Source organism: Drosophila eugracilis, unplaced genomic scaffold (genome assembly GCF_018153835.1).
Source record: "Drosophila eugracilis isolate 14026-0451.02 unplaced genomic scaffold, ASM1815383v1 contig_587, whole genome shotgun sequence".
In the NCBI taxonomy this organism is placed as follows: Eukaryota; Metazoa; Arthropoda; class Insecta; order Diptera; family Drosophilidae; genus Drosophila; species Drosophila eugracilis.
Window position 1 is genome coordinate 14,454 of NW_024573466.1, and position 17,117 is coordinate 31,570.

At 41.4% G+C, this 17,117-nt stretch overlaps 2 protein-coding genes across 2 annotated transcripts; one reads left to right on the forward strand and one right to left on the reverse strand.

The window, feature by feature from the left end:
- The first annotated feature begins 1,575 nt into the window (after window positions 1-1,575).
- On the forward strand, window positions 1,576-8,481 carry LOC108110739 (glycogen phosphorylase). The gene is made up of 4 exons (XM_017219944.2): window positions 1,576-2,022; window positions 5,852-6,380; window positions 6,452-8,058; window positions 8,166-8,481. Exons 1-4 carry the CDS (start codon window positions 1,780-1,782, stop codon window positions 8,319-8,321), a joined length of 2,535 nt encoding a protein of 844 aa, XP_017075433.2. The 5' UTR covers window positions 1,576-1,779; the 3' UTR covers window positions 8,322-8,481.
- Window positions 8,482-8,808: 327 nt separating this feature from the next.
- On the reverse strand, window positions 8,809-16,748 carry LOC108110738 (THO complex subunit 2). The gene is given in 19 exon segments (XM_017219942.2): window positions 8,809-9,254; window positions 9,379-9,425; window positions 9,486-9,660; window positions 11,124-11,170; window positions 11,223-11,430; window positions 11,432-11,814; window positions 11,874-12,039; window positions 12,042-12,566; window positions 12,628-13,221; window positions 13,277-13,624; window positions 13,694-13,768; window positions 13,770-13,907; window positions 13,909-14,085; window positions 14,150-14,899; window positions 14,957-15,357; window positions 15,454-15,587; window positions 15,649-15,896; window positions 16,039-16,207; window positions 16,398-16,748. Coding segments are annotated over 19 exon segments (4,926 nt in total). The 5' UTR covers window positions 16,613-16,748; the 3' UTR covers window positions 8,809-9,128.
- Between the last annotated feature and the right edge of the window lie 369 nt (window positions 16,749-17,117).

Below are 17,117 nucleotides of genomic sequence, written 5' to 3' on the forward strand. Positions count from 1 at the left end.
CAGATTCAGTTTCTTTTCTCTCAGTGTACTTTTTTTTCCGCCTAAGTGTAACTTTTGCATAATACTCGAAGTTGAATGAAAAAAGAAGTGAAACAAAACAAAGACTAGTTGCATAGTGCATATGTGCGAGGAGTCAACAAGCGTACGGTTGCCGGGATTCAGCAGATTCCAATTAAGTTTTAAATTTTTAGCAGACAAGCTTATGAATGATGACGTTCACTTCGATGGCAGCTCACTTGGCAAATGTCCAAAAAGGTTTTCCCCTTCCCCACATACCTTCTGCAAAAATGTGCTAATCATTTTCATTTGCAACGAAATAGCCGAGCAAATGGTGAATACAAGAAACAAGCATCGCCTTGGTCTCTTGAAATCTCCTCCCTTTCCATTTTCCTTGGCACCTTTCAAGGACTTTTTCCGCATGCATTCCCAAGTAGTTGAACATGGGAGTGCCATTATGGGAAGTAATAAACAAGAAATGGAATAACAAAACTGTTTTGGATAGAATTGCAGATGCCCTTCGTCCTGTGATTAGCATTTATCACTGAGGGCTGCACAAATGCTAATGTTAAAGGGTTACGAATCACACTATTAAAAGTCATATTAAAACTGTGATTCGATAAAACTATTATATAATTATTTAAAATAATATAAATAAATGAAAATACATTTTTAAAGCATTATGTATAGATTAAAAATTTTCATTTCGTTTTTAAGCAAATCTTTGAGATACAAAAGGATCTTTTAGATAAAATAAATATCTTCAGGATTAATACGTATCTTGACGATGACCAATTTAAATCTACGTCAAGTTGGCATCTCCACAAGACTGCCCGCCAAACTGCTCCCCATTTAACAGCTGTTTCCAAAGTTCCATTTTGACAATCGACTGCTTTTCAAAAGCTGCCAATGCTTCTCTGATGGCGCCACCCACACTTTTCTACGCCTGATGCCGAGCAATAACAAAAAGCATACAAATGCTGAAGATGAAACAAAAACAGAAAATAAAGAATACGCATGTATGACCTTCGCACAAGGTGACTGAGGCATAGAGAGAGCGTCAGAGAGAGCGAGGGAGTGAGAGCGAGTGAGAGTAATGAAGAGTGGAGCAAGAAATGCAAAAATGGAGCATAGCTAAAAGTGCAAAAGAGACGGAGAAATGCAGCGGCGAGATAAGAACCGCTGTGTCAGCCACGCACAGTGGAAAGAAATCTCAAAAATATTATTATCTTTCTATTTTTTTAATATAAAATAATTTTTTTTTACTTTACATTAGATATAGGGTTTGAATTAGAAATTTTATATTTTAAAATTGAGAGTTTTTAATCAATAAATCAAGTTTATTTAAAATAATGATGAGCGTTTTTTATAGTTATAAAAAATATAAGCTTTATTTTACTCCTATATCATCTCCTTGTTGAACTTGATTAATGCACTGATAGAGCAATCCAACCACTGTGCATCATGAATTGTTTACAAGAGTGCCTTGTCGGAGAGTAAAAGAACACGAACGGAGAGACAAAAGCTCTTTATGAAAAAGCTATAATACACCAGTATAAAAAGTATATCGAGAGTATAAAGTGAGATTCGCTCCGGATTTTGCTGTGAACGGTCGTCTGTTCAGGTCTGGGTTGTGTCTAGTCTATAGTCTCCGTTTCCTCTTCGCTGTCGCACACGCAAACGGGTCTCCGCCGCACACACGCGCACCCACGCATCGGAATCAGCGAACTATATAGAACTACTGTAGAGAAGGCCTGATCAAAGGGATATAACTAGGACATCATGTCGAAGCCACAATCGGACGCCGATCGGCGCAAGCAAATCTCGGTGCGCGGTATCGCCGAGGTTGGCAATGTCACTGAAGTGAAGAAGAACTTCAATCGGCACCTGCATTACACCCTGGTTAAGGATCGTAATGTGTCCACTTTGAGGGACTACTACTTCGCCTTGGCCAACACCGTCAAGGACAACATGGTTGGCCGTTGGATTCGCACACAGCAGCACTACTATGAGAAGGATCCCAAGGTGAGTTCAATGCCCAGTCAGGCCGCCCAGTTATTGATTTTACTTCATGGAATTTTCCAAAAAAAAAAAAAAAATCTAACCTAACTTTGACATAGTTGAGGACCTTCTATATCTAATTTTTCCTGACTGTAAAACTCCAAAAGTGTTTAAAAATTTCCTTTATATATATTTTTTTCTAAATTTTATTTGCCTATTACGACATTTTTTTCGGCATGCTCCATTCTCTTTTTTTTTTCGCTTCTGATTTATTCCTCAATGCGCTTTGGCCAACAAATTTACAGTGAACACCCTGCTAAATGAAATCCTAAACTTCCTATAAGACAGAATATATATCTCTTATATATATCTAATAAATTCTAAAAACTATAATTATATATGATTAATAGCTACTTGTTGAACTTTTTAAGAGGAGCTTATTTTCATAGAGTATTCCGTGTTCTATATATAATTAGTAATATTTGCACTTACTAGTTCCAAGCCCCATTTTATACCAATATTTAACGCCATAAGGTGTGTTAAAAAAAATTCCGGAAAGTTGAGATTTCTATTTTGTATATATCCAGCATTTACTGTACTTCTGCAATTTCTGCTTTTAATGCATTTCCCACGCTTTCGTTGTTTTGCTACTATATAATTGTTTCGTTTCATTTAATTATCCGCGAAATAGCCAAAAAGCAAAGATGGCAAATGGGATCAATGCCAAGAAATGCGCCAAAAAAAAGGTGTGACACTTTCACTGCAACAAATTGCAAAAGTGCAACAAAAAAAGCCGGCGAATTTTTCAACCACCACCCTTTATTTTCTGCTCCTAATCGAGAATTTCCACCCGCCAGCTGACGGAGCAACAAAAGCCTTAAAATAGCTCAGCATATAGCAGCTGTCGCCGAGCAACTTCTATATCTATGCAAACATATTTATGAGCATTTGAAAAATAAAATCCCTAGGGCCTTGGCTCACTAATTCTCTCGGTGTTTGCCCCAGAAAATGCAGTTTAAGTAAGGCATGTGTGCACTTGCATTTTGCCCCCTTGCAGTATTATCCATCAGATACACAATATAGATATATACATCTTTCAAGCACGTGCCCGAAGCGTGAGCTTTTCGTTAGCAAATTTCGCAGCATCGGCAGCTAAACGTTTTTGTCCTTGCTGAATGTCAGCTTAAATCACTTTCAATTTCTGTCCCATAAGCTTACCCAAAAAATGTATCTATTAATTTTCCATTGACTTCGACCGCTAGAAGTTCAAGCTATATACATATTTGGGTGATAAATATTTCCAATTTAACTAAATTGTGGAAACTGCCGTCATAACGACACACATATTTTCAAGGTCAATCAAAGGTTATTAACAACAACCAACTGACAAAAATATCAAGGAAAATTTCCCTCATTTTTATTTTTTTTTTTCTCTCTTTGAGTTTTTATTTTGGCTACAATTTCGTTTGCTATTCGTTCTCATATATATCTATATATATATATCCACCTAAATATATTTTCTTTTCGTTCAGGTTGTGGAACTTTTATAGGCCCGATTGTGTTTAGTTGTCCCCTCACATGCAATTAGCTCACGCAACCATCTGAACATAAAGAGAAATACATATAGCTAGTTGAAGATTGTATCTGTTGGATACTTGAAACAGCTGTTATTATGCGTATCGCAGTACTTAGAGTTAATTGACGACTACTTGTCGCCCATTGGATTCTGTGACAATTTATGCAAATTGAAGAAAGTTCAGCAGGGTGGATAGCCTCATAAGAAGAGTTTATTATTATTGTTCCCCTGTAGTTTTCCACGAGTCAGACTGACCCAATCAAAAATATTGCCACACTTATCACCCACATGGAAAGCCAATTAATAGCTTTCCAGCTATCAGGGATAAACGAATGTTCAATGCCAGGGTAAAAAGACTATCACATTTCCAACTTCCTATCCACATCTGTTGTAAATTTATTGCATATAGGTAGGAAAAAAGAAGAAATAAACAACAAATGCAAACAAATACCGGTCATTTGTTGTTGAGGTGTTCTTTATCAAAGCCGCAAAAAAACAAATGTCTGGGCTCTAATTCGAATATAGACCTGGCCAGAACGAATAGAAAAGACCCTGCATAACGCGAACAGCTGTGAATAATGTCACCACCGGCAGTTGAATGACTTCAAAAGCTTTTTATGAATCTAAGAGATTACTCACGGTTTGTTGTGGAGCTCCATGTTTTTTGATTAGATAAGCTAAATAGGTTATTCGCATTTTATTTTGGGTACAGAGGAAAGGTCATGCTTAGAATCGATTTTGATATTCGGTAATCCAGTTTTGATTATCTTGATTTTTTCAAAATTCTTATCGTTGTAGTCCGTTTGAAGATTAATAACATACTTTTTTTCCGAAAAATTTATAAGGAATTGTACTTTAATACTTCAATTTTATATAAATAAATCAATTAAAGAAAATAAATGTAATACTTTAATATTTATTCCTTAACACATCTCAGTATAGTTATTAGATCATATATGATTGCAATAAGTGTTGCCCTTTCGTTATCAACTTCTTGGAAATATCTTGATATTATGTTTACATAATCTCATGATCAAACTACACCTTATTTCATAAGAATATTATTGGTCACAAGATTTCTAATATGTCAGACTATATGGTAATGTTTCCCTTGACTTTTATTAACTATGACTAATACTAACTTTTTATCAAAACAATGTTCTTTCCACAAACAACACATCTTGTCAAAATCAGTTCATATTTTCCCTATTACCACCTAACAGTATACATATATCTTATCTGGTAAATAGGTTTGCAAAATATTCCTAATCGAAAATCCCCGGATTCCATATAGGCGCCTTAACCCCTTTCACCTACAAATATGCACACAGAAACACGCTCGCCAAACATTCCGCACTAATTGGCTATAGTTTTTTTTTTTTTTTTTTTTTGTTAATATTATTTTGCCGGATCATATAGCATCAGACATCTGAAATCAGCATGCGCCAGAGGTATGCGTTTTAGGGCATAGATTACATAGGTGGACTGATAAGGAATGGGATTAGCATACCATGGGAGCCATTAGCTATTAACTGGCGACACTGTCAGCGATGTTGTGTCGTCAATGGTGATTGGTGATCCGTGATCGATCGATGATGATTAGCATTAGACCAGCATTGGGACAGTGATAATGATCCCGATTCCGAGTTATATAGATTCATGCTTTGCCATGATGATGTTTGCCCAGCATGCAAAGTGCAGCCTGCAATCTATTGATAACTGTTGCTTGTTGCTATTAACACAATAAATGCCCTCGTAACATCGATCGATTGATTTCAACTGAATCGAACCGGTGATTGTGAATGCCTTCCTCTATTTATAGTTTTCCAGTTGGGTTGCCCTGAAATTACCGGTCGATTTTTAAGCTGATAAGGTATTATTCAGTTGGGAACCGTGAAATGGAAAAATGGGTGACCTTCTGGCCAAACATAACTAGGTCTTTAAGGCATAGGCGGCGCCATCCTTATCAGCCTTTAGTTGCAAATATGCACTGTACAGTTGAGCCTGAAATGTTGAGACCTTGCACTTGGCTGATCATTACGGAAATTCACGACCAAAACTGGTTTCCAATGAGCTTATTAATCCCACTCTCTTAAACTCTACGATTAATGCTCTTCAATGCTGTTTTATACTCTTTAATCTGTTAATAGTATGTGTTTTTAACTTTACCAAGAAGTAACTTAATTAAGTCTATTCCTTACCTACAACTATACTTTTATGATAAGAAACGAAATTATAAACCAACTATTTAACGAAACCAACCTTTTAACTTTTTAGCGCGTCTACTACCTGTCGCTGGAGTACTACATGGGTCGCTCTCTGACCAACACCATGATCAACTTGGGAATCCAGAGTGAGTGCGAGGAGGCTATGTACCAGCTGGGTCTGGACATTGAGAATCTGGAGGAGATGGAAGAGGATGCCGGTCTGGGCAATGGTGGTCTGGGTCGCTTGGCCGCTTGTTTCCTGGATTCGATGGCCACTCTGGGTCTGGCCGCATATGGCTATGGTATCCGTTATGAGTACGGTATCTTCGCCCAGAAGATCAAGAACGGTGAGCAGGTTGAGGAGCCTGATGACTGGCTGCGTTATGGCAACCCATGGGAGAAGGCCCGTCCGGAGTTCATGCTGCCGATTAACTTCTACGGTCGTGTGATCGACACGCCCGAGGGTAAGAAGTGGGTGGACACCCAGAAGGTGTTTGCCATGCCCTACGACAATCCCATTCCCGGATACAACAACAACCATGTGAACACTCTGCGTCTGTGGTCCGCCAAGTCGCCCATCGACTTCAACCTGAAGTTCTGTAAGTCTCTAATGGAATATTTTCCCATAAGAAAAGCTAGAATTAATATATCTGTATCTATCCTTTTCCAGTTAACGATGGTGACTACATTCAGGCCGTGCTTGACCGTAATCTGGCTGAGAACATCTCCCGTGTGCTGTACCCCAACGACAACTTCTTTGAGGGCAAGGAGCTGCGTCTGAAGCAGGAGTACTTCATGTGCGCTGCTACTCTCCAGGATATCATTCGCCGTTACAAGGCCTCGAAGTTCGGATCCCGGGAGGCGGTGCGCAACACCTTCGATCACTTCCCCGATAAGGTTGCCATCCAGCTGAACGATACTCATCCATCGCTGGCCATCCCTGAGCTGATGCGCATTTTGGTTGATGAGGAGCACCTGACCTGGGAGAAGGCATGGGAAATCACCGTGAAGAGCTGTGCCTACACCAACCACACTGTGCTGCCTGAGGCCTTGGAGCGCTGGCCCGTGTCCCTGCTGGAGTCGATCCTGCCACGTCATCTGCAGATCATCTACCACATCAATTTCCTGCACATGGAGAATGTGAAGAAGAAGTTCCCTGACGATCTGGACCGCATGCGTCGCATGTCGATGGTGGAGGAGGATGGCGAGAAGCGCATCAACATGGCCCATCTTTCCATTGTGGGTTCCCATGCCGTCAACGGTGTGGCTGCCATCCACTCCCAGATCCTGAAGGACTCTCTGTTCCACGACTTCTACGAAATGGAGCCCCAGAAGTTCCAGAACAAGACGAACGGTATCACCCCGCGTCGTTGGTTGCTGCTCTGCAACCCTGGACTTTCCGATCTGATTGCCGAGAAGATCGGTGACGAGTGGCCAGTGCATCTAGACCAACTGGTTGCTCTGAAGAAGTGGGCCAAGGACCCCAACTTCCAGCGCAATGTGGCCCGTGTCAAGCAGGAGAACAAGCTTAAGTTGGCCGCCATTTTGGAGAAGGACTACGGTGTGAAGGTCAACCCTTCGTCCATGTTCGACATCCAGGTTAAGCGTATCCACGAGTACAAGCGTCAGCTGCTGAACTGCCTGCACATCATTACCCTGTACAACAGGATCAAGAAGGATCCCACAGCCAACTTCACCCCGAGGACAATCATGATCGGAGGAAAGGCTGCTCCTGGCTACTATGTGGCCAAGCAGATCATTAAGCTCATCTGCGCCGTGGGCAATGTGGTGAACAACGATCCCATTGTGGGCGATAAGCTGAAGGTTATCTTCTTGGAGAACTACCGTGTCACCCTGGCTGAAAAGATCATGCCCGCTGCTGATCTGTCCGAACAGATCTCTACCGCTGGCACAGAGGCCTCTGGTACCGGTAACATGAAGTTCCAGCTGAACGGTGCCCTCACCATCGGCACTCTGGACGGTGCCAACGTGGAGATGGCCGAGGAGATGGGTCTGGACAACATCTTCATCTTCGGTATGACCGTCGAAGAGGTGGAGGCACTCAAGAAGAAGGGTTACAATGCCTACGACTACTACAACACCAACCCCGAGGTCAAGCAAGTGATCGACCAGATCCAGGGCGGTTTCTTCAGCCCCGGCAATCCCAACGAATTCAAGAACATTGCCGACATTCTGCTCAAGTATGACCACTACTACCTGCTGGCCGATTACGAAGCATACATCAAGGCCCAGGATCTGGTGTCCAAGACCTACCAGGTGAGATTTCGAAGAATTTAATGAAGGGGGAAAACGTTAATGGTTTAAAAGACTTTTACTTTTTAATTTTTGTTTCTAAAACAACTTTTCTATCTATTATTTTCCAGAACCAAGCCAAGTGGCTGGAGATGTCCATCAACAACATTGCGTCCAGCGGCAAGTTCTCGTCGGATCGCACCATCGCCGAGTACGCTCGCGAGATTTGGGGCGTGGAACCCACATGGGAGAAGCTGCCAGCGCCGGAGGATCAGCCACAGAACTAAATCAATTTTTGATATTATTTTATTATTTATGTGCTTTACTTTTGTTAAAGTCAAAGTCCAATTTTAGGCGCCAAAAGCAACAACTAAAACTAACCAAGTAAACACGGGCCACAGTCCCGAATTGTTAATATTTTATTTAATAAAAATCCAAGATAAACAATTCAACTAGTTATCTCATCTCTGTGGAAACGAATCAACAACACCAACAACGGTACCTACCTAAAAAAAGACCTCAGGAACACTTTCAAAGTAACAAAAAAAGAAGGAATTAAAAAAACTTTAAAAAATGGAAAGAATTATAATAAACGTTAGTGGCAAGCTTGTTTAGATATCGGATATGCGTGTTTTAAATCGAGATTAAACCTCAAGTTCAACTGTTAAATGTAAAAATTAATATAAATTGAATAAACTTTGATTCGAAATAGAAAACTGTGGCATTTTCTGTGGTTCTAATGGTAGCTAACGAGTAAAAGTGGAAGAGAATATGTTTATCTTATTGGAAATATACAACTTTATTATTCACACAAAATTTAAATTTAAACAAATTCTGAATATGTATTTGGGGAATGAACACTTTTTAAAATAAAGTCCCATTAAAAGAACACAAGAGTTTAGTAATTTTTACAATGTAATTGTTGTTGGATTTTTCTCTTTTTAAAATAGTCACTAAAAAATTGTAAATATTTCAAAATTATTTTCGCTCACAATCATTGCTTCTAATGGATAAGCCATTCAAAAATTCTTTAAAAATTAAACAAAATGCTCTTCATAATGCACAGAACGGGGGAGCAAAATCCCCGTTTGTATTCAGTAGTTAACTCTGGAGGATCGAGTCGACTTGCTGATGTACTGTCGCTCCTCGCCACGCGATCCGCTGGCACCACTTCGTTCTCTATCGAATTTTTCATGTGAACGTTCCCGCGGTGACTTCTCCTGCGGAAGAAGATATATCTTGGTTAATAAAAAGTTTCAAAAGGTAAGCAGGTTGTAAACGATGCAAACATGATCCTTGCAACAGCAGCACCGTTCACATCCAACTTAAAGATACCACACTCACTCTGTGACGTTCTCCTCTATCCCGTATTTCTTCTTCACCATTTTGTGCTGAAATTCGTTTTTCGGTTTTGAATGTCTTGATTATCCGATAAAAAAATCTTCTCTCACCTTCGCGCCGTCGCTTATGTTCATTGCTATTGGACTCCTCGGTTCGATCGCGTTTTCGGCCCAGCTTGCGATCCTTGCGAGCATCTCTCTCTTCATCCGACAGTTTGTCCTTGTTGCGCTCTTTGGTCTTGAGGCCTCGCGCCTTCTTCACGCTGTCCACCAGTTCCTCCACCTTCTGCAACGGTATAGGGTTAATGGTTGTAAAAACATATTCAAATTCTTGCTTCCTCTACAACTTTAATTACTTAAAACTGTAAAAATAACCCAAGAAGGTACATCTGTATTGTTGTTCGCCTAAGTCTCTTTTGTTATTCTATGCCTATTATAGCCGTCGTCCCCACCACGCGCCCATCACTTACCCGTGGGCAGTCTCAACATCAACGAATTAACAACTAAACTGGGCTGCACAGGTAACTGGTAATCAGAGTCAGGGCGCTGAGTAGGTTTTCCATTCGGATTCCTCCATGAGCTTGATGATTTCCAAATAGCCAGTGACGGATCGACATCATATATTCCATAAAGTATATCATTGCTTCTGTATACGGTAGTATTTGTAGGCAGTAGTATCCACTTTGTTTAACTTTGTTTACAGTTGTCGATCAGAATAATGTTCCATATATATATTACTCGAATTGAAGAAGTTATCCAATTTATTTTTGTTGGCATTGTAGTTTGTTTAATGAAGTTGGATCCAGTTGCAGTATAGACGTTATTTATTGTAGATGTTGATGTTCTTCGCGCTCCATAGAGTAGCATTTGTTTAAGTTTGATTTTTTATCCATCTTTCTTTGAGCTTGTTGATGCTCATTTGTGTCATTCATTTTGACATTCATCAAGAACGTTTTAAATAGTTTCCATTTTAAAAAGTTTGTTGGTATACTTTTACAAAAAATTGAAGACTTAAGTTATGATGAATTGCGGGTTCAGTTTTTGATGATTTAAATTGTAGAATTGTTTTTATAATTTGGTTTTTGTAGATTCAGTGTCAATATCCAGAAATGATTTCTTCGATGTTTTATTCTTCCTTTTAACTTAAGACGGTTTTTTAAAAAATCCTGAATTTTGAGTTGGTCATCCATTTGCTCCTTTATTTTTCCTTAATAATTGGTCCTCTGCGCTTCCAGCGAGATTCGTCTCTTCATTTTCGATTGTCGCCTTCGTGGTCCCAATACTCCAATTTGGTAAATTATTTACACAACTACACTTAAACTACTACAATTAATTAACAAAGTTGATTATAAAAAAAATTCCCTTTGGAAAACAATGATCCTGTCACATTTGTCTAAAAAGTTTAACTTTTTCTTATAACTTAGCTTAAAACTAACACCCAGAAATGAACTACAGCTTATACTTAGAACTAAGGAACATTTTTAGCATAGAACGAAGGCCACCGCATCATCTACACCAAGCATCAGTTTTTTATGTTTCGATATTTTTATAGGTGGTGGGCTCGTTGTTGAGATGTTGATTTTGGAGTCGCAGTTTGAAGTAGACGTTGATGTGTTGCAAATTGGTATACTTTTCGCATGCTCGATAAGAACTTCGTGTATTTTCCCTCCAGATGCAATCGTCATCGTAGTGTTGTTTTATATTGTTGTTGTCTTAGCGTACTTATGACTGCAACCATTTGGTACTAACCTTTGAACTGCTGGTTGACGACTCCACTTTGCGACGCTTTGAATCTACTAAAACGAAAGGTTAGATATTTAATTTCCACTTTAGGGTGGATCAATTTACCTTTTTCGTATTCAATGGTTTCATGGCTACGTTGCCGATGCTGCATTGAACCGTTGCTTTCGTTCGACACGGAACTTAGATCTCTCATTCGTCCCTCAAACTCCTCGTAGTGACGGTTGTCGGTGCTGCCCACTAGATCCACCGTTTCGACTCCATCTCCATGCCGATGTCGCTCTTCACCACCGCGTCGGGAAGACTTCTCGCGCTTTCCGCTGTTGCGCTTCCAATTCTTCCAGACGCTGCGAACGTTCCCGCGACCGCTGATGCTGTTCGGCTTCTGTTCGCTCCTTAACCCTCACAATTTCCCTAGAACCGCGATGGCTAGTAATGCTTCCGTGACGCTGCTCGTGCTGATCCTGTCTGTCTCGCTCCACATCGCGACTGCGGCTTTCACTCTGTCTGCTGCCATTACTACCATTGTTTGTGTTCTCCAATTGTTCATCCTTGCTGCGGGATTGGGATTCCCGTGGCGCTGGCAAATCACGTTGCTTACTCTCACGATCGTTATTGGAGGCCGTTGAGGAGGATGTGGACACCAAAGTGACGTTGTTGCCCTCACTTTTCTGGCTCTTTGATTCCCGCAGGAGAGAAGCTATAAATGAGTTTATGGTTAAGAAGGTACCTTAAACATATAAAATGAGTTCTACGCACCTGCTTTAGCCTCTGGCTCCTTGGTTCCCGACTTTTGTTCGGTGTTGTAGAAAGGCGCGGCACCGCTGTTGGCCTTGGCACCTTGTGCCTGTGCAGAAGGTGAAATAGGCGACATTTTTTCCGCTTTAACGGCACCGCCAGATGCAGCAGCACTATTTCGGCGACTCCTTTGTTTGGCCGCTCGGCCATCTGGTGAAAGTCGCTCTCTTTGAGCATGTGAGGGGTCTTTAGCTTTAGCTGACCAATGTAGCTGGAGGCAATGGCATACAGATCTGGTCGCTTTGTCTTCTCTTCCTCGCGCACCTTGTCAACTTTACGTTCGATGATTTGCGCAAGCTTCGCAAGAACCGGATAGTGAGGAAGGATGCGCATCAGGATGATCAATGCATTACGAATCTGCATGAAGTCCTTCGAGTCCAAGCAAAAAACGATGGCCTTAGTGATCTTGTAGTGCCATTTATGGCATACATGTCGGTAGTTTTCGTACCCAACGTGATCGTTGGCCTCTGAGAACTGATTGCTCACTCGAAACTTGGTGACGAAACCAGGATAGTTGGCGCATTCCTTGTTAAACACCGCCTGATCCGCATGCCAACGCATAACGGTCTCTAGCATGGCGCACAAGAAACGGCCGTATCGCGTGGCCTCGCCCTCCGTGCACGAAGTCACCGAGTAAGTGATGTCACAGAAGATCTTAAAAGGGAAATACAGAGAGTAAGTTTATTTTAAAATATAAATATTTGGTACTATTTACCCGATCGTAACACAACAACGTTGAGAAGTTCGATGTCTTGAGGTTGTGTATGGCGTGCACGAATTTGGCACAATACAGCGCATCAAGAGCTGTGAAAGTGCATCGCGGGAAAAGGCAGAGTTGAAGGAACTGCGTGATTGTATCGTTTTTGGCCGACTTGGCGGATCGCAGTAGGAACCAACTATCCTTTTGCTCTTGCAGTCGCTGCGAGATCTTATCCACGTGCTCGTGCTGTTTCTTACGTTCGTCGTTCAACTTCTCCATTAATGCAATGTACCGCTCTTGCTCCTTCTTGTTTTTTGACTGGTTCGAGTCCTTGCCCTCGGCTGCCTGCTGGGCCAGCTGTTTGAGTTTGCCGATTTCGCGCTGATAGCTTTCATTCGGAACGTGCAGATCGTACATGCTGAGACTCCAAAATGTTACCAGAAACTGAGGACTAATGTCCTCCCACACCTTGGCACTGTGCAGTGGTCGAACAGACTCCACAATCGGGTTCATAATCAACTGCGTGGCTTCCAAGTACTTTTGAAGCTTTTGAGTTGTGGTCAGCTTCTTGGCGTTTGGATCAGCCTTGCGCAGTTGGTCATATTTTTGCTATAAGGGAAAGAGGTGAATAATAATATTCCTCAGACAAAGTTTTCAGGCTTACATTGATTTGATGAGTAAACATGGGCCTGGCCAGGAAAAAGGCCACATCGGTATTTATGTGGTACTCCCGCAGCATAGTAATAATCGAGGGCAACCGCTCTACATACTCGTCAACCGAATAGGTTGACCCTAGGAAGGTGCCAAACTGGACGAGGGTATCCTGACACTGATCATACAGATTTCCCACGAGCTTCAAATGACTGTGCGCAGCTGTCTCGCGGTAGATGACGCAGTGCTTCTGTTGGGCCATTAGCAGGCAAATGGCCACGGCGAGATCATTGTTGGCCAAGGCCTCCTTTAGGCGATTAGAGGACTTTTTCGTATTCCGCACTTGACTAAAATAGCCAGCCTAAAAAGGAAAGAGATTTAATAAAAGTATTTGTTTAGAAATTATTTATAAGTTGATTTATATAATTACCTCTCCCCTGAGTTGTTCTCCACCGCACATAGCCTGGAGCTGATCATTGGTCATCTCTTCACACGACTCCACGCCCAGCCATCTTGTGGACGATTTCTCGCAAAATAAGTAAGTCCAGAGACTTCTGGGATTTTAGTTGATTTGCCACATATTGCAGCAAGCCACTAAGCTCAATGCTGTACTTCTTATAAATGGTGCCGCAGAAGGATGCTAAGGCTTTGCAACCACAATGATAGGGACGTGCCATCATCCTTGAATCTCAGACGACCAGTTAAGGTTAGGGACTCTATAATGCAGTATCCCAGACAGTCAAAGGAAAGGGCAGTAAGATACTTGAGCATATCGCAGACAGGACCAATGAGATTGTCATAGATTTGAATTTGCAAGAGAATCTACAAATATATTTAAGAAAATTATGGAAATGAGCACTTGGAAAATAATATATAACAAACTTACATAGTCAAACAGAAGCCCTGGTGCACAGTGGCTGTACTTGCCCACCAGGCGACCAAGTTGTTTAACATTCTCCTTGCTCACACGCTTCATTAGCGCCTTGATATCCCGCTGAGCCAAGCCACAACGCCTGATTAAATTGGGATGTATCTGGTAGCTGTCGTTCTTCCAACGCGCATACAAACTATAGCGGAAATGGTACGGGAAATACTTTAGCACAGCCCAGATTTCCTCGGACATTGAGCAGTTATTGTCCAGATAAAGAAGTGAGGGCAATATGCAGGCATCTAGAGAGGTCATAATGTCATAGTAGTGCTGCTCCGCCTCTGAATTTGGAGGCGGTCCGTTTAAGCTATCCACTCCCATCTCTACAACTAGTTTTCGCATGATGCGAATTAGCTTGTACATCAGCACAGTGTCGTAGTGCATGGCAGGTCCCAGGACGTTTGCCATCGGCCAGGTGTACTTTCTTAAATCCCCAAATTCTTTTGCCTGCATCTTGGCTAACAGCTTGGAATCGTCGTACAAGCGATTTCGGCTCTGTTTTCGTCCAGCGGGAGCTTTGAAGCATTTCTTATAGTAGATATTTTCTATGGACAAGTGAATCAAATCGGCAATGGCACGGGCAATAGGTTCTTGAAGTACCACCGCCTGTTCGGGAAGCTTCTGGATGATCTTATAGGCATTTTCCCAGTCACCCACTTTAAGTAGAGCTTCGCAGAGACCAAACTTTTGGTTGACACAGTATTTTTCCTGATAAATAAACTATTAATGTTAATATATACTATTTCAAAAATTTGAAGAACTTACCTCATTAAATTTCTTGACCGAGGGTGGCGGTGGCGGATCCTTCTCATCTTCCTTCTTGTTGGTTTGAATAAGGTTCAGCTTCCGCACCATTTCTTTTGCATCCGCCAGTTCCTCCTCCCAGTCCGCCTTAATGCTACTATCGTTTGGAGTTAACCACACATAAACATCGTTTAGCTCGATGACGCCGTGCTTAAGCAAAAGTGCACAAACATGATATAAAGACCGAGGCGTACGGGAGTCTTTAAAGTGACAGAACTTATAACCAAGGACTTCGCAGATTATGGCACCGGTAGGCATGTAGCTGCGCAGCAAAGGAATGAACAAATTCCAGCGATCCGGTCGAGACTCAAAGGACTCGATAATAATGTCCAGCACTCGATTTGGATCCAAATTAAAGCAGCCTATAAAAAGATTTCATTAGGTTCAAACAATAGCTAATTAAAGTATGCCACCAAACATAACATCTAATATAACTTGTTTTTAGGGAAAAATATTACCTATTAATGATTTTATGATGTCCATAATGCTCTCCGGCGTGGTGCTTTCATCAAATTCCTGATTCAATTCTGTAATAAGCTTGGCAAAGCCCTCGCTCTCCTCACGGAAGAGATTAAAGCGGCGCTGTTTGTAGCTTTAAAATACATTAAAAATTACGTATTTTATGAATCGAAAACTAGCTTTAAAATACATACTACAACTTGGTTTTGACCTTGATGAATTTGGAATAGAAGCTCTTGTTTTTGACAATTCCGGCCTCCTGTAACGTATCGATTTCCAATCGCTCCTTTAGCAGACTTTCTGAAACCACCTTGTCCATGTCCTTGACCAATTGCACGAAGGCATGTCGCTCCTCTTGAAGACCATCGGTAATAAGTGATGTTTCACTGTCCAGAATGTTGACTACGTCCACTATAAGGCTGGGAAACTCCGCGTGGAGGGCCTAAGAAAAAAATACATTAACATTTAATATTTGTTTATCTTTTACAAATTTTACGTTTTTTAGTTGATACATAAATATAATAAATCAAAAAAAAAAAGAATAAGTACGGAAGTAGGAAGCCATACAAATTTACCACACTTACCACGACTTCCAGGAGCAGATGAAGCACCAGATCTTTTTTGTGAGTGAAGCGCAGGGCTTGCCAGAGGAGCTGGTAGATGGCATTGGAGATGCCCTGCTTAAAGACGCCGTTCTGGTCGTAAACGGGAGTATCTGCCGCATCCGGTAGCTGTTGCTTGAGGTACTTCAGGCTAGAAGTAAACGTTTAATTTAGCTAGGGGTATCGAGGAACAGTGGGTCCAAACAGTCGACACAAGAGCGCGCGTATATCCAGCAGCAGGACACAAACTTGTGGCAGCCACTGTACTGCGAATGTGTGTGCGCGTGTGCCTTATATCTCTACGTTTGTATCGGTGTCTGAGCGTGGAACCACACACGTACAATTCGCTCCGTCCGGATTTGTCTAAATGCTTGAAGACGTCCTGATTGAGTGAGCCTGGTTCCTTTCCGGCGGATCCACTGGCGGTTGCGCCATTTGTGTCCATCGACTCCGATGTCCGGTTTTCGGTCGCCGCTCCATCCCCACCACCATCCGCGGTTCCTGTAACGCTCTTCAGCTTTTTGAGCCGCCGCACCCGTTCTGTGGATCTCTGCATCCTCGGATCAGATGGTATACGCGGGCGCTTTGCTGCGGGGGCTGATATCTGCTCCCGAATCGATCAAATCTCTATACTTGTCGAAATATTTGACAAATTTTCACACTTTGGTTGAAGCAGTGCCACCAGTGTGACCCTTTTGCGTGCCAACTAAAAAGTTAAGCGGTGAAACAAAAATGTTCTATTTCGAGGTGACTATTTTTTGGGACGTATGAAATGAAACATTACATTAAAACTGTACTTTTTAAATGGTTTCACACGTTCCTCTCAAATTTTGAAGCGTTAAAAACTATTTATTTTATGATAATTTCTAATATGAGATTATTTTTTTTATTTGTTTTCTCTATAACTGGAGAATAATAAGCCCTTTAATTACTAATATTAATCTTATGTAAATAGTTTCATTCCCTGTGTTTCGTTGAAATCTCACTTATCAAACAACGTCTCAAATTATACACCCTTTTATTGATTTGTATGCGCATCTAATTTGGGAATCTCTTGAAAA